The following is a 21290-nucleotide window of genomic DNA, read 5'->3' as shown; positions in this document are numbered from 1 at the left end:
CCTATCTGTAAAATTACACAAGAATTAAGGAACTAAAAATAAAACAAATAACAATACAACAAAACACAATGGGAAGTACAAAACATTACATGATGTCTTTGAGTAAAACAAAGATAGATTAATATTTAATATGTCATGTCATCAATCCTTTGCAAAAAAAAAAGGACCAATAACATGCTCCTATTGGAAAATTAAGAACCAATCGTATTCATCTAAATTTAGGAGTGAGAATAAGAAACTAAGAGTGAGAAAATAAGAGTGAACATTGATAACAAAACAGAAAAAGAGGGATAATTTGGAATATTTGGAAAAAAATACTTACTAAAAAAGGAAAGGATGAATGTAATTTTGGAATACCCAAAAAGGAAAACAGAAATGTAAAAAAGGGATAGAGGGAGTACAAATAATAAAAGAAAAAAGGTTATCAATCAATATATTTTCAATATATTATTTAGTTATTCGTTGATGCTTATTACTCGTATGTACGTAGTTGTTGATTATTTAGGTAATTAGGTTGGCATCTTTCAAAAAAAAAAGGTAATTAGGTTGGCAAAAATAGTTTATAATAATCTTTTATTATTATTATAATCTATATGGTATTTTTTTTCGAGTGTTGTGATTGATTTTTTTTTTTTTATTCTTTCCAAAAGTAAAGATTTAGACTAAAACTAATTATTAATATTTAAGTCAATTTACATATTAGTTAACTTTTTTTTTTTTACCTCATTAAAACTTTACTGAATTAGTGTTTAAAAAATAAAATTAAAATAAAAAAAAAAAAAAAAAAAAAACACAAAACAAAACAAAACAAAAAAACTCTTAAAGACATACAAGGAGATGACATATGTCATTGCTAGTGTGTCTTTTAGTATATAGTTATGAGAAAGTACTAATGTAGGTTTGATATGTATTTGCAAATACATATCAACCTTAAAATACTAAAAAGTATCGTAAAGCATATGGGATGAGAGAAAGGAGGAAAGAGATGGACAAGTGGACTATTTTTTAAATGTACCACTGAAAGCTTATATAAGACCAGTGGCGGATCCAGGATTTTGGGGGAGGGGTAGCAAAACCGACAACGTACACTATGACACTAAGTTCAAAATGTGCTAAGGCAAATTAGTTAATATAAAAGGGAATTAAAAAAAGTACATAATAATGTATGCAATTACATTACAATACTAATACGTGAAAAAAAATTACAAATTTTCACCACGAGTTTTATTGTAAAAACTTTATTAGAGATTTAGAGCAAGTTTTATTGTAAAAACTTTACAAGTTTACAAATAACAACAAACAAGTTATAATTCATCAACTAACATAACTTTAATCTAAGTAGTCAATGTCAAATTGTCAACAAATTAACAACAATTGCACAACTCAATAGATAAAATAACTTCAATAAGTATAATTGAATCACTGCCCACTTTTTTTTTTTTTTTTTTTTGAAGAAAAATCACTGCCCACTTAAAGTAAACAATAACTCAATAAGCAACAAACTTATAAGCAAATTATCAATTAGCAACAAACAGTGAAACAACAATTAGTAATTGTAATTAATTAGATTAAAGTCTTGGCCTTTCTTTGTCAAACAGTGAAACAATGAAGCAGGCAAGCAGCAAATAGAATTCGTCAAATATCATTGATTCATACAATCATACATTATACATAACAATTATTTAATAAACAATAAGCAAATAGCAATTAGTAATTAATAAAGATTAATAACATATTAACAATTACTTAGGAATATTTACTTACCTTTTGAAAATTAAAATTCAGATCTAACAGAGCCGAGGTCAGAGGCACAGAGCAGCAGGCCAGCAACCAGCAGGGCCGCAGGGGAAGATGGGAACTCAGGCGGCTTGACGGCGTCCAGCACTCCGGCGGGCGGCAGCGGCGAACTGGGCAGCAAAGAATTTGAGTGCGGTGGGCGGAAGTGAGAAGTTAGGGTTTGAACTTTGAAAAGGAAAGAGAAAAGAGAAGAGGAAGCCTTTCCTAATTTCTTTTCCCCGTGTTTTTTTCTCAAAAAAAAATATTATTTTTTTTGGGGGGTAGCACGTGCCCCCCCGGGCCCCTACGTGAGTCCGCCACTGTATAAGACCATCTCCAATGGTGAGACTCTAGTAGTATTTTTTTAAGAGAGAGAGTTGTTTGTGCTAAGAATATCAATAAGTTGGTATCTAAACTTAGCAACTCTAAAATAAAATTGCTAAGTTTAGATACTCAACTTGAGTCGTAATTGACAAAAAATGTGGGCCTTAATTAATATTATAATAATTTTATATTTATTTAATTTGTTTTTAAATACAAGCAAAATAATTGCATACTAGGTTAGTCTCGTGTGATACACGATTTAATATTTGTTTTCCTTATTTATTTGTATTTAATACATATTTAAGAAAAACACTAATGAAACATGTGTCTTCTTATTCGATGAATTTGAGCTATAACGAAGGATATGATGTTAAATATAGAGTATATTATAATCACATATTATACTATATGCTTCGTAATTTAAATAAAATTTAAAACTTATTTATAAGATGTTAGCATTAATTCGCTGATTTATCTTTCATTAATTTTTTTTAAGAATTAATAAGGAATGGAAACACCAAAAACAACATTTTAAATGTATAAATGTAGGAGGAGATAAAATGTTTCTAGAAAAATGAAATATGTCAGCCACTAACTTTTAATTTTAGCATAAAATGTTTTAGGAAATGTGCAATTAATTTATATACTAATGCTAAAATTGTATAGTTAGTCAATTTTAGCATAAAATGTTTTAGGAAATGTGCAATCTATATACTATACTAAAAGACAAGCGCCTCAATGTGAGACCGACAAATGTCTTATTATGATTCGCTGTCTTTTATTAATTTTTATTTTATTTTATTATTATACATTTATGTTTCCATATGTATAAAAAAAATCTATACATTTTATTCTAAATAAATACATAAACTATTATAGTAAAGTCTATTATAGTAAAGTAATAGACATATACACATGCACGGTATATTAAGAAAAGTATCATAAAATATGTTAGTATATGTAAATAATAATAACTACATAAGAATAAAAAATCTTAGTATAAAAAATATCAAAATAACATATGTATGTATAGTAATTCATATTCTCTCTAGAATATTATGTTTATAATGAAAGAAGATAATTCGGTAAATATTAACAAGCCTATCAAAGGCATTATATACACTGTACGCTACATATGGTAAGCTATAAAGTAAGCCTAATTTCCTACAATTAAAGGAAGACAAGTATACAGTAAGCAAAACTATGCCAAAAAATGATGCATACATAAAATAGTTTCTGGTTTTAACATAAATAATATCTAATGAAATCTGTATGAAAAAATTTTCTCATTCTATAACAATTAAATTTTCATATTTTCTTACTCTTGTAATGCTCATATAAGGTTATTATCGTGTTTGTAGATAGTGAATGTCATGGGTAAAACAGGTTTAGATTGTATAGATACCGAACAGATAGTATGACAAGTAAATTTTAGTTTTTCTTCCATTGTTCTTCTATAGTAATATGCAGAATGTATGACAACTAAATTTAGTTTTTCCTCTACTTCTCTTACGTAGTTATGTAGGGCAAAATGATTAATTTATTTTTCAATAATAATAAATAATATTATAAAAAAAATAATAGGGAATAAAATAAAAGAATTGCAAATGAAATAAAATACTATTCAAATCACATCTTTCTTTAATTTATTTACGTATCAACCATTATTGTAACTGGACAAAATTTTAATAATTAATTAATTGTTAGAGAAAATAAGCCCGTTATTACTAATTGAATTATCTTAGGATTTTTTTTTTCCTACGGGATCAATCATGCTTTTTTCAAAAAAATAATGATTTGATTTATAAAACGTGCAATGCACGGGCACTATGCTAGTTAATTTACTAATTCTAAACATTTTTTTTATTTTGAAAAAAAAAAAGATAATGTTACCAAAATTTTGAAGGGGAAATTTTGTATGAAAAGTTCACACTTGTAAATGATGATGTCAGCAATTATTTTTTTTAGTTATATTTATAGATGTTGGGTCCAATGGAAAATTACATAAGTATACAAATGTGAGTCTTACCATTGGAAAATTATAAATCATATGAGTTGCTAAATTGAAAAGTGAGTTAAGTATTACCATTGAAAGTGAAAAAACAACTCAACTTGTATTTTAATACTCAGAATTAAATCTCACCATTGGAGATGATCTAATATCATTGACTATGTAGTGATATTATTTCCATACGTAATTAGTATCATCAAATGAATATACAGTACCATTGAATTGATCATCTAGTAATACTATTAATCAACAGTGGTACACTTACATACAAAACATGAGGGTTAGAGAAAGGAGAGATGGATAAATTCCATGCAAAATGTCTCAAATGCTCCTTTATATGTATATACAAGTTCCTATCAAACCTCCCTTTAGAAGGCCTCGTATAGTTATTAATTGATGCCATGTTGGACCAGGTGGATACGCAAAACACCGAGTTCAAAGGTAGATTTGCAAGGAACGTTACTTGCAAATTCCTTGCAAATTAGCAAATTTTAACCCCAAAATTTTAAACGACAATGCAATGCATGAGAACAATAACGGTAAAAACAAGTCTCAAGCCAAAAAGGGAGTCTAATCAAGCATAGCAATCCTCCAAACAAACAAAACAATGCAAGACAGCAACATAACAAAACGGGAACCAAAACATGTTAAGTTGCTGTTAAGAAAGGTGTCTAAGCCTAAACTACCAAAAGGAATTTTCCACCAGGTACAGCAATCCAATGCGGCTGCATCTTAAGATACCAGGTTGTCATTGAGTGACAATGAAGCCAACTGATCAGCAGCATTTCCACCCTGCTGTTGTGCAACATTCCTCAGTACTTCCATAGCCTCCGCAACTTTAGCCTTCAATGCATCTGGAGACTCCAGCAAATGCAGAACTTCAGTCTGGTCCATCTCTAGTAGCATACCAGTCACCTTGGCAGCATTGTCATGCTCGATGGCATCCACCAGAGGGTACAAGCTTTCTCCAAGCATCTAAAGATAAAAAGGAAAAGGTTATCAAGTCAATTCCAACCACAAATCAACTGTTGGGCAAAATAAATAAAAACCTAGATACATCATTCAAATATCACAAGCAACATACTGTTCTTTGTTGCTCAGGAGATGCGTTGGCCAAGGCAGTTGCTAATGCAGTGATGGGCACAGGCTGAGCAATTCCAGTATCACGGATAGGCATGCCGGCCATGTCATATCCAGGAAGCATAGTCCCAGGCATCGGGACTTCTGGCATGTTCCTCCCAGGTGGGTAGCGATAGACACGCCCCCTTGGAAGCATCTGAACATCACAATAATACATTTTATGCAACAGAATTGATAATGTCAAGCACCAAAACTGATAGAATTTAGCTATACCTGCTGCTGCATCATTGGGACAGGCTGCTGATTTTGCTGTCCAGGACCTGCACCCCGTCTACCTCCTGGGCGCTGACCCTGCTGACCCTGCTGCATAAAAGGCACAAAGAAATTGGGCATTGGGGCAGCTCCAGGTCTCACTCCAGGTACAAGCTGCTGTTGATAGCCAAATCCACCCTAGAGCACAAACAAAAATATCAGAATAATTAATACCAATTAATATAGAAAATTAATAGGGCACAAGAGAGAAAAATTAACTCTTAAGATTTGAAGTACAATAGCTCTACGGTCCTTACTTGTGGAGGAATCATAGGTGGTGCTTGCCCATAGAAAATCTGTTGGCCAAGGCCAGGTGCCCCAGGAGGGTACATCGGCATGCGAGGACCAACAGAAGGTGCCATAGCTATTGGCCTCATTTGCGAAAACTGAGCCTGCGATAAATAAGCAAGCTAAAATCATCAGGCAAAACAATGCAGAAGCAAATCAGAGTAATGGTAACCCTAGGTATCACATGGTATTGCAAAATTAAGTGTTTTCTTAACCCTGCTGTCAGAAGCCATTCTTTTATTTTTATCAAGGAAAAAACAGCTAGTTAAGCATTACATATCCATGTTATCATGAGACTAACATGTTAGCTGAACCTGTATTTGTCAATTGCATGCAAACATAAATAATAAAAGCAACATTCAGAATGTTTCCAGATCTAATGACGTGAATAGAAAATGGGAAAATCAGTCATGCAATATTCCAAAACTAATCAAAGCACACAGTAGATGAAAGGCACCAAAACGAATGCTTCATCATAGACTTCGAACACTTTACATACAAAATCAAATGTCAAAACATGCAACATTTTTTTTATTATTGATTTCCCTTAAAAGTATATTTCAAACTCAATTTTTATACGTAGTTTCAAAAGGAAACAAAAATACTTGAGCACGCTTCAGGAACTTAGAGCTACTGCAAAAATATGATATGAAAATCAAATGGGGTGGAGCCAGAGGTTCACCTGCAAGCGAGCTCTTCTTTCTTCTTTACGCTGTGCAAGGGCAACATACAAAGGCTTGCTGACAATAATTTTTCCATTCATCTCGGAAAGCTGAGATATAAAGATAACTATCAATACTTGAAATTTAACATACACCAACATTTAACCATAAGTCTAAGTGAATCACAAGGAAACAAACTTACAGCTCGGGATGCCTCTTCAGGGTTTGAAAATGCCACAAAGCCAGATCCCTTACTTATTCCGCTAGGATCACGCATAACCTGTAGTCAATCATACAAATAATTAAGGCTGGCTACATTTATCATATACTGGCACTAGATATGTTAAATACCTAAAAATACCTTGCAAGATGTAATTTTTCCAAACTCTGCAAACATCTCCTTAAGCTTCTCATCATCAACAGTATCATCCAAGTTCTTGATGTACAAATTGGCACCCTGGTACTTGTCAGCAGCTTCCTTCATGGTCTGCTCAAACTTTCCTTTAAGCTCCAGCTCCCTTTCAGATTTCTTCTGTGCCTTCCCCACATACCACTCTTTGTCATCAAATTTCTTACCATTTAATGCCTCAACTGCATTGGCAGCATCTTCAGCATTATCAAAGTTCACAAATCCAAACCCTTTTGATTTCCCATCTGCATCCCTCATCACAACAGCACTGGTTATAGGTCCATATTCACCAAATACTTTTTTCAAGTCGTCATTGGTAGTTACTTCACCCAAATTTTTCACATAGACATTGTTGAATCTTGTTCCACCCAAATTGGAATCTCTTTCCTGCTTACGAACAAAGTGCCCAACATATACTTGTTTATCATTGATCAGCATCCCGTTTAGCTTCTCTATAGCTTTTTGAGCAGCTTCTTCAAGATCAAACTGAACAAACCCAAATCCCTTAGACTGACCATTAGAATCAGTAGCTATCTTGCATGACAGGATGTTTCCAAAGGAAGAAAATGTGTCATGCAAAGCTTTGTGGTCAATGGATTTGTCCAAATTCTGCAAAATCACAAAAGATCAGAAATATTCAGAGATTAAAATAGGAAAGCTGGCCCACTGAGGTTCCCAAACCCAAGAGACCTTTCTTTAAAAGAACCATGTTAAAAAAAAGGTAAGCACTGAAAACACAAATATAAATGATAAAAATCTAGAATGGAAACATAAATCTTTCGAAAGAAACCAAAGAAAAAGCAGGAAAAGAACCATTTACAAGAAAAAAAATAATCTTTTACCTTGATAAAGATATTACCAGACCCACTTTTACGAATACTAGGGTCTCGATGAGAGTACATAACTCTAATAGGCTTTCCATTTAGAGGAGTGAAGTTCAACACATCCAATGCCCGCGCAGCTGTAAGGCAAAAATTGAACCAGAAATAAGAATTTAAAAAATTCAGTAATTAATAATAATGATCTAGTAAGCACAAATCCATACAGAGCAATTTAGAACTTAAGGCCTACTAACCAATTGCCTCTTGTAGCAAAATTAATTCTCATTAATTATTTTAACTGAAATTTTACAACTTTTAATGTTGATTATACAAGGCCTCCTTTGTTCGATTAAACCAATTAACTTCAACAAACACATTATAAATAAGAATGATTCACATTAGGCAACATTTCCTAACAACTTTTTCAGTTCTAGTATAAACAGAAACAAATTATAGAAGAGACGCCAAAGATTTTAAATACCATAAAATAAGACAGATAAATTAGAAATCAATTGTATCACAGATTTTACCCAATATTAACTTAGATTACGCAGGAACATAATGAAATATGGTAAATTAATTTATAGTAATAACCATCTTAGCACAATTTCAAGTTTCTCACATCTCAATACCTGAACAACAAGAAATTCAGCCAACTCGTACAAACACGGTGCAACAAACAAAATAAGACAGGTGAATCACAACCCTAATAGGATATTAAGGTACACTATATCATTGCACACTATGTTAAATCCAGAATCAAATGTCACAGGCTGAAACACGCAAACAACATTGCACAATCAACAAGCTGCAAAAGGAAAGGATCCGCAACCGCCAATTCATTCATTGGAAAACAGAAAATCTTCAACCTAGGAGTTTGTATACATTACAACATAGTTATCTAACCAGCGTATTAAATTCAATCATAACTTAAAACACAATCAATCTAACATCATCGATACATCAACAAGTCATAGTAAAATTTACGCCAAATAGTAACAACATGCCGCAATCAACAATGCAGACAAATAAACATCAACAGCAACCAAACGCAGAAATCATCTCAATACCAAATCACAACAAAAACACAATAGTATAATTTATACCATTAAAATCAACATTAAATCAATAAAATATCGACAAAAAAACGAAGAGAACAAACCATCTTGAGGGTTGCTGAAGTTGACATAACCATATCCAAGAGATCGGCGAGTAGACAAATCCCTGCAAACCCTAACAGAAATAACCTGACCAATCTGGTTAAACAGATCGTAAAGCTGCGAGTCATTGACATTGAAGTCGAGGTCACCGACGTAAAGCGACGTCGTAACAAACGCTGCAGCACCAGCACCATTGCCAACACCACCAACAGCAGCGCCGCCATTAGGGTTCGCCACACCATTAGGAGCACCCGCAATTGGAGCCGAAACCGAAGCCGGAGCCTGAACTTGAGCCATTACTAACAACACACAAATAAATCAACACAAAATTTTCTACTGATTTTTTTAAAGGATACTCTCTCAATCTCTCCTCGGAAAATAATATCAGTTGCAAAATTGAAAAGCGATAAAACCCTAGGAATAGCACTGATAATTTGTGAAAACCCTGTAATATTTTTGGGAGATTTTGGGGGATAAACAGAGGAGAGAGAGTGATAAATCGTCGAGAAATATGAACGACGATGAAAAAGAAGGGAGAAAAATTGAGAAAAGAATGAATTTTTTTGGTGTTTTTGTTGAGAGGTTGGGAGGGCAGACAGACGGGGGGACTGCACCGCAACCCGGGAATGAATGACTGTTTGGTTTATATACCAAGGAAGATGAAGATTGTGGGCTTTTGCTGGGCTTTAGAGAATGGAAACCCTAGTGTGTCATAAGCAAATCTTTGCCGTTGGATTCTGACTGGTTTTAGTGATTGTTTTTTGGTCAGAGGAGTAATATCATGTTGATTTTTTTTTTTTTTTTACAAAATAATTTAAAAAAACTAAAAATGGAAGCAAAGTAAATAACGCCGACGCGCCACCTATGCTAAACAGTGAGCTTGAGCAACCGTAAACCTTGGAACCTTCTGAATATAACACACAACCAAATCCCCAATAACTTTCAGAAGTTCCTGTTGAATTCAACGTACAGAAATATCCTTGGAAAACTGAAAACGAAGCAGATCCACCACCGAAGAACAATCAGTTTGAATATGTGAAGAAAAATACACACGCTGCCTGGTATGGCGTAAAGCAAATAGACAAGCCATCAGTTTAGACTGGAATGTAGAATTAGAGCTACAAGCCTGCGCCCCACGCTAAGATGAACATCAAAAGCCAGATCCAAGAATACCCATCAAGTACCCGCATTATGACTACCAGAACTCCAGGCCCCATCAAAAGTAAGACAGACTATACAAGCATACGAAGCATTCCCTCGAAGAACTGCATAAGACATAGTACAAGAAAACCTTGGAGGAAACTCAAGAGTAATATCATATCTGAACGACCTAGCCTTGGAACACCTGTCCACCCAATTAGAAGCTAGATCCAAAAAACGAAACCTCATGGAGTTTCGAGTAAGCCAGAGGGCCCATAACAAACTAAAAAAAAAAAAAAAAACAATCTAGCATCAACCAGTCCTTATCATGAAGAAACCCGAAAGAACCTCAGGAAACCACTCTTCAAAGGACTGATCTTCGGACATATTCAAGGTTGGTCCACCCATAAACTCCAAGTAAAAGGACAATCTCGGGAAAGATGAGAAAGAGTCTCCACCTCCTAATGATAGAACCCACATTTGGATTCCACAGGCAAACCCTTCCGAGCAAGTAACGAAGCAGAAGGCAACGCATTACGGGTAGTCTTCTAAGCAAACATTTTCCACTTCGAAAGTAAAAGGCGAAGCCCAGAAATGCCTCCATCAACTTGAGTCAGAGGTGACCGCTGATCACCATTCTCATAACACAAGAAGCACATGTACGTAGTCTTCGTGGAGAACATCCCATCCCTGGTAAATTTCTAATAAACAAAATCATCGATTCTTTCCTTTAGTCGTTCAAGGCCTAAAATAAAGCTAATCGTACGAGGACTCGAGGAGGAAACAACCGATGAATCATACCCGTATTCCATGCGTTCGAAAGCACATTAATTAGATTAGAAACAAAGGATGGGGCACCCATCCTGTTCACGGAATCCTTAAACTAGACCTGAATCCCAGGCACCCAACTATCATCAAGAGTACTAATGTTAGAACCAGTTCCCACCTTCCACATCAAACCATGACGAAGGGTCTGAAAACCCTGTAATACACTACGACAACCCTAAGACGGCCTGACCGTCTTGGCAATACCATGAGGAACCAGTAAAGACGGATACTTTGCTTGATACACCCTAGAAACAAGAAGCTGAGAATTATGCATAAGCCGCCAAGACTGCTTAGCAAGGAGAGCAACATTAAAGCAACTAAATTTCCGAATACCCAAACCTCCCAGCCCTCGAGGTAAATAAAGAGCAGATGAAGGAGATAACGCTACTCCTTTAGAGGAAGAAGAAGAACGCCACCAAAAACGAGCTAGGAGATTATCAATATTACAAACCGTATAAGGCACTTTAAACACCGAGAGGATATGGTTGAAAGAAGCGACACAAATAGAATTGATAATAACTAACTTTGCAGCCGCTGAAAGGCGCAAAGAAGCAAAAGATGAAAGGCGTTAAACAAGTTTATCAACCATAGGCTGGAAAACCTGACACTTCCCCCTGACCATATCAATTGGCATACCCAGATAAGTACCTAAAGAGCTCCGAGAATCCAGACGTAAATGTAGACACCTAAAAATGTCTTCCCAAAACCAAACCCGATGATGAACAATCTTTCATCGCCATTATTTGTTGGGTTGAGTATTTAAAGTTTGGAGTGCTTAAATCCATATTCAATCCCAATAAGTTTCATAAACAAACCAATTCCTAGCCCATTTCCCCAAACCATAACTAATTTTCCTCTTTTCGTGCCTTTAAACCCAAAATAATTCATTTCGTGTCCCTTAAAATCATTTATTTCATGTCCTTTTTATAAAAACGTTTATTCTAGTTTATTTTGGTCCATAATCTGGGTCCAATGATTTGATATTTGGATGGGGTTTGAAAAGAACTTTCCAACGATATATTATAAGCCCAAATCCGACTTATAACGAATAAGTTATGACCAAAATATTAAACTGAGCCCAAATCGAACCTAAGCCCACCTTACCTACGACCCAATGATCATGTGGAGGGTCCAAATTATTTAATCTCATTCCCAAAACCATTTAGGATTAATTGGAAGCTTGTATAAGTTTCTAAAAGATCTTAATTATCCTTTTTGAAAAAATAAGATTAAAGAGTTTGAAATTGAATAAAACTTTTCCTTTTGAAAGTCCTAAGCTAATTCTATCCGAATTGAAAGACGTTCAAAGATAGACAGATATTATTTTTGTGCCTCATAGTTTTTATCCAAATATTAGATGGTTGTATATCCCTTGAAATTATCTTTCCAATGATATATTATAATATCAATTCCGAGCTTGCACAGAAGCAAACAAAAACCAAGATGGCGCCTCTGCCAATGCATCCCATTTAACCTTAGCTCGCTGTTTCCAATAAAGAAATTCAACTTGGGCTTGATCTAGAACTTCCTTCCTTGCGGAAATAAATCTCATACGATCTGAATCAGTAGCCAAAGTATCGGATAAAGAGAAAATGGAAGTCTCTATCTTGCTTCAGTCAATACCCCACGATTTCTTATGAACAACACACCAAGCCAATAACAAATGACGAATATAATCCAATTGACGCCAAATTGAAAACATCTTAGACCCCTGGGCATTAACTTGATAATTGGTACCAATAAGCAAGGTAACTTCCTGAAACAACAGACACCAATTCTCAATTCTATAAGGACGCTTTCTAGCTGAAATAACTAGACTATCACGTAAAATAATCGCCTCATGATCAGAGAATAAAGTAGGTTGATGGATAAGCTCAGTCTCAGAAAAAGACTCCAACCATTTCCTAGAAGCATAAGCCTTTTCAAGATGCTCGAAAATCGGGGCATCTAATTGGCCATTAGTCCAAGTATAACGAGGTCCCGAAAAAGGTACATCCATCAATTCCTCATTTAATTTCCAATCCACAAAAGTCTTGACGACCAGGAATGTTAAAGGACCCACCAACTTTGTCTGTCAAGTATTCAACTTGGTTAAAGTCTCCTAGTAAAACAATATTGTCAACTATCCTAAGAATAGTAGAAACCTCATCCCAAACAGAACTATGAGTCGAATTGTGAGGTACACAAAAACTACATTCTTGATTAGTTGACCGGGAACATGGATTTCACAAAAAATTACATTAGGTGAAACTAAAATAGGAACTACCTCAATGGGTGCAAACCAAAAAATAATTAATTCCCCACTAAGCCCATTAGCATCCATACCACAAAACCCACTAAAAGCTAAAGAGGACAACTTTTGTACAACAACAAAAACACTAGTTATGGTGTCAACTAAAAACATAATATCAACACCATAAGAGCGGACTAACGAGGCAATATACGGAACCTTAGGGGAGTCTGTTTCTCCAAGACCCCTACAATTCCAGGCTGCCACATTCATGGAACCCGTGGTGGCTCAGATCAGGGAGCCACCGAACCCTCAAAAGTTAAACCTAAAACACTACCCAAATGGTGGTGATTGGAAGATCCTCTACGCTTTTTAAAAGGGTTAAGACACTGAAAATAAGGAGATATATTACCCTCATCACCTAAACATGACTGTGTAAAATTCTACGCTGAAACAGACCTTTTACAGGGACCAAATACCTTAACCCCAGACCTCATCTTATCACAGTTCTTAATTAAATATAATTGAGGTTCACATATCCTTTGCCCATACCACTGCCTTTATAAGAACACCCCGACTGCAGAGAATTCCTATATCTATCAGAATTACTATTTCCCTTACCACTTAACCTTTTCCACTTCCCCCGGCTATTAGAAAGCTTGAATATTTTCCTTCTATCAATCCCCATATTGTTTCCAATACCATCACACCCTAGAGGCACTTTTCTCTTCCCACAAATTATACAATCCTTCATTGATTCCATTGCATAACGTTCTCCAAATGTGACCAAAGGTCTGCAAACCCTAGAAGTATTGCCTTCCTTGCCTACCCTTTGATCTCCCCTCTTCACGTGGTAGGGGAAAGCACAGAGACAGTCATTGTATAAACGCAGTGAACCTACACCTTTCAAGACATCGCCACAATCCTTCTCTCCATGACCCAATCTCCCGCAAACATAACAGAAAAGAGGCAACTTCTCATACTTCATTGTAACTTGTTGAGAAAATCCTCCTCTAAAAAATAAGCAAACCTCTTTCACCAAAGGTGCGGTAAGATCAATCATAGCTCTAATTCTTAGGTAAGAAGTCCCAATGATATTAGGGCTATGCAGTGCAATAAAAGCGCCAATTTTATTCCCAATGATTCTTGCCTTCACTTCCATGTAACGGCCTAGAGCTGATAAATTAAATACTCTGACCCAGAAGGGCAACATGTTAAGAGGAAGTTCAGATAAACTCTTTTCGCCATCAACATTGCAAAGGACTAAGATATGTCGACCAAAGTGCCAAGGGCAAGCTGCCATTACAAACTCCTATCTCTCCAATGGTGGAACTGAAAGAAAAAGATGTTCTTTCCCATACACCTTACTTCCATCCCATACACCTTACTTCCATCCCAAACAGTTCAACATTACAAAAAGAGCATTTGAATTAATTATTCTGTCAGTCCAAATATCATGTTGATTTAATCACAGGTTTTGTGATGCAAGGTGTTAGATTGATGACTCACGACATAATATGGGGGAAGTAGGAGATAATTTGGACTCCCTCAAAACTTTATACTACCTCCGTTTATTATTATGTGCAACTTTTTCCATTTCGAGATGATCAGGGTTATGTGTAACTTTTTGTTTTCATTCTATTTTTAGTAAACAAAAACCCTTGAAATTACCTTTTTACCCTTAATTAAACATTCTGATTTTTTTAATTTTACCCTTCACCTTTTTTTTAACCTAATTAACCTATACCTAATCTGATTCTATTAGTCTAATGATTCCTCCCTTTTATCTTCCAATTTCCCCCTAACTACTCTCATTTACTTAATTTTCTAACCACCCAAATTTAATTGCGATGGCTGGGTTTCTTTATTTCTTCTGGAGAAATTTCCAGAAGAACCCTAGTTCTTCGTGTTCCTCTTTCTTTCTCCTCTTCATACCCAAAATTCTCCATTCTCTCTCTCCAGATATGAGTTTTAAACATCAGATCATTCACAAATCGAGTCCTCAATCACCATGGTTAACATAAATCCACTCCATGACGCTTTCATTGCCACTGACAATGTTGGTGAGGGTAATTTAATCCTCTCCCTCATTTAATCGATTGAGACCCATTCTCCGTTTCCTCGCCAATTCTACGAGTTAGGTGAGGCCAACCCATGCTGTTCTTTAACCACCTACAAGAATTGGGCCAGGTGCTTCAAAGTGTGGAGGAGGAGGAACGCGAGACTAGGGTTGAAGGCCAAGGGGAGTCTTGAGGGAAGCAATCGCTCAATTTTCACTAATGTTGCTGTAGATCTAGTCCCTGTGGTTGGTGAGGGGAGCACATTACCTACCAAGAAGCCCATATCTAAGAGGGCTAGGCCACTAACCAAAATCCGGGCTAAAAGGAACTTAGCACTAGTGGCGCTTTGACGTATGTGGGGGTTTCCACATCAGAAGTTGATTGTGGTTTCCTCTGACGATGAGCCTGAGATGGAGGGTTCATCACCTCCTTCAAAGAAGGCTAGTTTTGGTCTCCCTCCACTTGAAGTTGCTGAAATTTAAGGCTCTAGTTTGAAGCAATATGTGAGGAGATGAACCCTAAGATTTCAACCCTCTAAGTGGTTGCTTGCGTAATGAACCCTAACCCTAACTTGTTTAATTTCATCTTTCACTCCCTTTCCATTGATTTAGTGGCATGTTAGGTGGTTAATTGGTTGCTTCTTTGGATATTTTTGCATTGTTGTCTGTTTTTTATTGTTTTGGCTTGTTGGATATGTTGGTTAGATTTGTCGCCTTGTTGGTTTTGTTGTTGGTTTGATGTCTGATCTCTTGTCTTGTTGGTTGTGATGTTGGTTTGAGTTTGGTTTGCTGTGTTGGTTAGATATGTTTTGTCTTGTTGGCTTTTTGGTTTGTGATGGCTTGTTGGTTTATGGTCCCCTGTTGCCTTTCTGGTTTATGCTCCTATATTGCCTTGTTGGTTTATATTTACTTGATGATTATGCTATGATAAGTATGAGTCTAAAGCTTTGATTGTGAATCATGATTGATATCGCATAATTATGTTGCCTTGTTGGTTTAATCTCACTACTAGAATCCGGGCATATAACGACAATTTTACTGCAACAGCTAGTAAAACTGTCATAATATTTTAATTCTACGACAGTTTTTGTAGCTGTCGCAATATTACGGCGAATTTTTTAAACCATTGTTGAGTTACAACAGTTTTTAGCCAATAAACTGTCGTAAAAGACACTAAAAATAATTATAAAAAAGTTAAATATTTACGATAGCTATAAAGGCCTGTTCTTATAAGTTAAATTTCAGTTTAGTTCAGTTCAGTTCAGTTTATGTCTAATGACATTGCCAATGATATAAAGCCAAATTTCATCTTTTAAGCTCTTATTACAACGATAATAATAATAATAATAATAATAATAATAATAATAATAATAATAATAATAATAATAATAATAATAATAATAATAATTTGACTTTATTCCTGGACGGGTTGTGGCTGATGCAGCTCATCGGAAGCGGGTTAAGTATGAGGCTCGTTGTCAGGCGATTGGCTATGGGTTCATTCCCTTCTCCTTTTATTCGTTTGGTGAATTAGAGAATGAGGCTGTTGCATTGCTTAAGCGAATTCAGAGGTTCTCGACGACGCAAGACATTAGAGCACGTGCTGCAGCTCATACTTTTACTAGGGTAGGCTTTGCTATAGCTTGAGGAGTGGGGGCCTAGATTGTATCTCGGCTTCCCACTAATTTATTGTAGGTTGTATGACTTTTTTGTTTTTGAGATATAATAATAATAATAATAACAATAATAATAATAATAATAATAATAATAATAATAATAATAATAATCTTTAATTATAATAATAATAATAATAATAATAATAATCTTTAATAATAATAATAATAATAATAATAATAATAATAATAATAATAATAATAATAATAATAATAATAACAATAATCAATAAATAATAATATTGATATAATTCATTGTTCAAATGGTTATATTTTTTGATACACATTTCTACAGTTATACTCATTGACAAAATGAGAGTACTGCACAACTTAACTAATTTTCATAATTGGTTAGTTTTTTTTTTTTTTTTTTTTTTTTTTTTTTTTTTTTTTTTAATTGTGTTAATTTTTTACAAAGTTGATGAGTGTCATTTATGGCAAGTAATCATCAAACAAAAATACCAACACCCCCAAGCTTATTCAAAACCAAAATCACAATATCATTTTCACCCTATTTTTCATCGTTTTCTTTTATCATTTTGGTCTTTTCTCCTTTAGTTTCTCTATTTCTTCTTTCTTCGTGTTTTACTTTCCTTCATGTGGTTTTCTTCGTGTTTCCCTTTTAAATTGCTTTTTTTCTCTTCTATTTTCTCTCTTTGGTTAATTTTGTAGGTGCTTAAGGAGTTGGCTTTGCAAAGGAATCAAGAAGAGCAAAAAGAGATAAGCTAAGAAGAATCAATCTCCTTGGAGAGCGCTCAGAGAGGGCGCTCTACATCTATTCATTGTCACGGGCACGGGTCCTAAGGGCCGCAGGCGCGGATAAAGTGCATCAAGTTGATGAGTTTTGGCAGGAACTCTCCGCGCCCTGGTCGCGGTCTAGTCGCGGGCGCGGAGAATCTAGAAAGACCGCGGGCCCCTGTCTTCGCTTGGAACAGGGCATATGCCGCACCCTTAGCCGCGGGCGCGGGTGTCTTCGCCGCGGGCGCGGGCTACAGTACCCACGAGCGCGGGTCTTGCCCATATTTCCCGCGGAGTTAGTTATGGGTTCAGTACCCATTTCTCCGCGCCCGCGGGATATTCTTGGAGAGGGCGCGGCCGATCAGTTCTTCTTCTTTGTCTATAAATACTCTTGTAAATCCTTTTGAAGGCTCACTACAAGAAATAGGTCATTTTGCGACGGAAACCTTGCAACGGACTACAATTCCGTCGCAAAAAGGGTTAATTTGCGAGGGAATAAATTCCGTCGCAACTTTGCGACGGAAACAAACTTTTGCGACGGAAATTCCGTCGCAAAGTTTGCGACGGAATTTATTCCCTCGCAAAAGTTTGTTTGCGACGGAAATAATCGTCGCAAAACAATATTAAAAAAAATATATATAAAAAAACATTTTGCGACGGATTCTGCGACGGAAATTCCGTCGCAAAAAGTTTTTAAATTTTTTTAAAAAAAACTGAAGTTTCGCTGAAGGAGAGAGAAAAAGAAAACGAAGAACAGAAAGAGGAAAGCGTAGAGAGAGATAGAGGAAAGCGTAGAGAGAGAAAGAAAATCCGGCCACTTCACCGCCGCTGTCGCCACCGGAACGACCGGAATCCGGCCACTCACACCTACTAACGCCCACCCCCTCCGTTCACTCCCACTCACGCGCACTCACGCCCACCCACGCCACCCCCTCCGTTCAAGCCCACTCACGCCCCTCCGTTCGCCGGCGGTGTGCAGCCACCACACCACCCTCCTTCCGGCAGCCGGATTTCCGCCACAACACCCTCAAATCCCGGTGAGTATTCCACTATCCCCCTTTGTTTTTGTTTTCAATTTAATTTTAATGTAAACCCTAACTTTTTCTAATTATGTTTTTTAATTTAATTTGTAACTAAATTTTATTATTTAATTACTTGTGTTTAGTGTAGTGTAGTTTAATTTATATTGCAATGTTAGAATTAGTTTAATTTTTAAGATATATTGCAATGTTAGAATTAGTTTAATGTATGTTAGTTTAGTTTAAAATATATGTTAGATTAGTTTATAATGTATGTTATTTTAGTTTAAAATATATGTTAGTTAGTTTATAATGTATGTTAGTTTAGTTTAAAATATATGTTAGATTAGTTTAAAATATATGTTAGATTAGTTTAAAGCCAGACTGGATCTCAAAAGACATCCACAAGATGATGATGGATATTCCCCAAGTGGATGACGTTTACAAGAAGAGGTCAGCACAGAACAGATTGAACCGACGATCTGGCTCTATGGATAATGAAATAGAACCGACCCATTTTCAAGGTTCCATCTCTGCGGTACAACATGCAAAAAAGCTGGTAAGTTGTTGTATAAAAAATTGAATGTACGTATTTATATGTGCTTAATTACATTTGTATCTAATAATACTGTTCACTTGTTCACATTGCAAGGCGGCAAAGAATCAAGGGAAGCTTCCATCAGCACCTGATCTCTTCTTGCATACACACTTCAAGGAGGTGCCCGGGAAAGGGAAGGTTCCTGCGAACAAAAGAGCGAAGGAAATTGCGGTAATAACTAGTTTTCGCCCATTTTCAAGCCACTTGTTTCCTATATTGCCACTTATGAACTATTTCAAGCCTCGAACTCAAGTAACTATGTTAGGTAGGTGTATTATGGTCAAAAATAAGCTCATTTGATAACAAATGTGAGAAATAGGCAAGTTAGAACCAAAAACGCCCCATTTTCGCCCATTTTTTTCTAGTTTTAGGACCTAGTGAACCTATATTGCCACTTATAAACAATTTCAAGCCTCAAACTCAAGTAACTATGTTAGTTAGGTGTATTAAGGTCAAAAATAGGTTCATTAGATAACAAATGTGAGAAATAGGCAAGTTAGAACCAAAAACGCCCCATTTTCACCCAATTTTCCTAGTTTTAGGACCTAGTGAACCTATATTGCCACTTATGAACTATTTCAAGCCTCGAACTCAAGTAACTATGTTATTTAGGTGTATTATGGTCAAAAATAAGCTCATTTGATAACAAATGTGAGAAATAGGCAAGTTAGAACCAAAAACGCCCCATTTTCGCCCATTTTTTCTAGTTTTAGGACCTAGTGAACCTATATTGCCACTTATAAACAATTTCAAGCCTCAAACTCAAGTAACTATGTTAGTTAGGTGTATTAAGGTCAAAAATAGGTTCATTAGATAACAAATGTGAGAAATAGACAAGTTAGAACCAAAAACGCCCCATTTTCACCCAATTTTCCTAGTTTTAGGACCTAGTGAACCTATATTGCCACTTATGAACTATATCAAGCCTCAAACTATTGGTTCTCATTCTTTATTTTTATTTCTGCATTGTATATCCTTTGTTTGTTACAGGAGGCGTACCAACACAGACAGGAGGAATCAAGAACCCAGGGTTCCCAACTGTCTGAAAATGAAATTTTCTTTGAGGCGGCTGGTGGTCGTAATAAGAAGGGTCGTGTTAGAGGTCTTGGTGTTGGTGCTGACTTGTACTACGGCACATCTAGGGGACGAGGATCGGGTTCTTCCAGCCAATACGTACCGTCGGTCATAACTCAAATGCAGGAAAACTTCCACAAGGAGTTGAATGAGAGGGTGGAAGCAATTGAGAGCCAGATCGATAGCCGTGTGGCGGAACAGCTCGATGCTCGAGTGGAGGCTCGAGTGGCAGAACGGATGGCTGAAATCGAGAGGAAGAACAAGGAGTTCTTAGAGGAGTTAGCCAGTAGATTTACAGGATTGACCACTCCTTTCACTTGTTCTACGATTCAGCCTCAGATTCGAGACCCCAGTAACGACCCGGGTGGTGGTGGTGGTGGTGGTGGTGCAGGCCAAGGACAGCCAGCTTGTGTTTAGTTAGGTGTCATTTTTCGATTTTTGTATATGGATGACATTGTAGTTTTAAAAATTATATCATGTACCGTACTTGGTAGTTACGGCTACGTGTTGTATATATTTGAATTATGTTAGGGCGTGGACTTTTTGACTGAAATTATTTTAAATGCACGTATTTTATTAAACAGGATTGCATGAATACAGGTTCCAGGAAAACAAAACAAAATACAAAAAAATTAAACAGGATTGCAGGAATACAGGTTCCAGGAAAAAAAAACAAAATACAAAAAAAAAAAAAATTAAAATTACAATAACTTTGCGACGGAAATTCCGTCGCAAAATGGAGTATTTTGCGACGGAAAATAATCCGTCGCAAAAAACTTCATTTTGCGACGGAATTAAATTCCGTCGCAAAATTTGTGACGGACTATTCCGTCGCAAAAGAATCCATTTTGCGACGGAAATACATTCCGTCGCAAAATTTGTGACGGAATATTCCGTCGCAAAATGATTCCTCTTGCTACGGAATTTTCGTCGCAAATGTTGTTTTCAGCTACAACTACCTTTCCGTCGCAAAATCCGTCGCAATTCGTTTTGCGACGGATATTCCGTCACAAAAGGACTGTTTGCTACGAAAGTTCGAGCGACGCCATGCCTGTGACGGAAATCCGTCGCAAAGTCACTTTGCGACG

General features: G+C 35.9%; 2 protein-coding genes across 2 annotated transcripts; one reads left to right on the top strand and one right to left on the bottom strand.

The window, feature by feature from the left end:
• Positions 1-4663: 4663 nt before the first annotated feature.
• On the bottom strand, positions 4664-9471 carry LOC145638983 (polyadenylate-binding protein 2-like). The gene is made up of 9 exons (XM_081690063.1): positions 8846-9471; positions 7705-7823; positions 6815-7471; positions 6656-6733; positions 6474-6563; positions 5761-5895; positions 5465-5641; positions 5196-5387; positions 4664-5086 (listed from the first exon to the last, which is right to left on the bottom strand). The coding sequence occupies exons 1-9, from the start codon at positions 9138-9140 to the stop codon at positions 4844-4846; spliced, it is 1986 nt and encodes a 661-aa protein (XP_081546189.1). The 5' UTR covers positions 9141-9471; the 3' UTR covers positions 4664-4843.
• Positions 9472-18098: 8627 nt separating this feature from the next.
• LOC145641020 (uncharacterized) lies at positions 18099-20759 on the top strand. The gene is made up of 4 exons (XM_081692221.1): positions 18099-18548; positions 18903-19089; positions 19183-19299; positions 20119-20759. Exons 2-4 carry the CDS (start codon positions 18940-18942, stop codon positions 20617-20619), a joined length of 768 nt encoding a protein of 255 aa, XP_081548347.1. The 5' UTR covers positions 18099-18548; positions 18903-18939; the 3' UTR covers positions 20620-20759.
• The last annotated feature ends 531 nt before the right edge of the window (positions 20760-21290 follow it).

Source organism: Chenopodium album, chromosome 7 (genome assembly GCF_948465745.1).
Source record: "Chenopodium album chromosome 7, dcCheAlbu1.1, whole genome shotgun sequence".
In the NCBI taxonomy this organism is placed as follows: Eukaryota; Viridiplantae; Streptophyta; class Magnoliopsida; order Caryophyllales; family Amaranthaceae; genus Chenopodium; species Chenopodium album.
The sequence above is the reverse complement of the archived record's forward strand: the minus strand, read 5'-3'. Positions and strand labels throughout refer to the sequence as shown.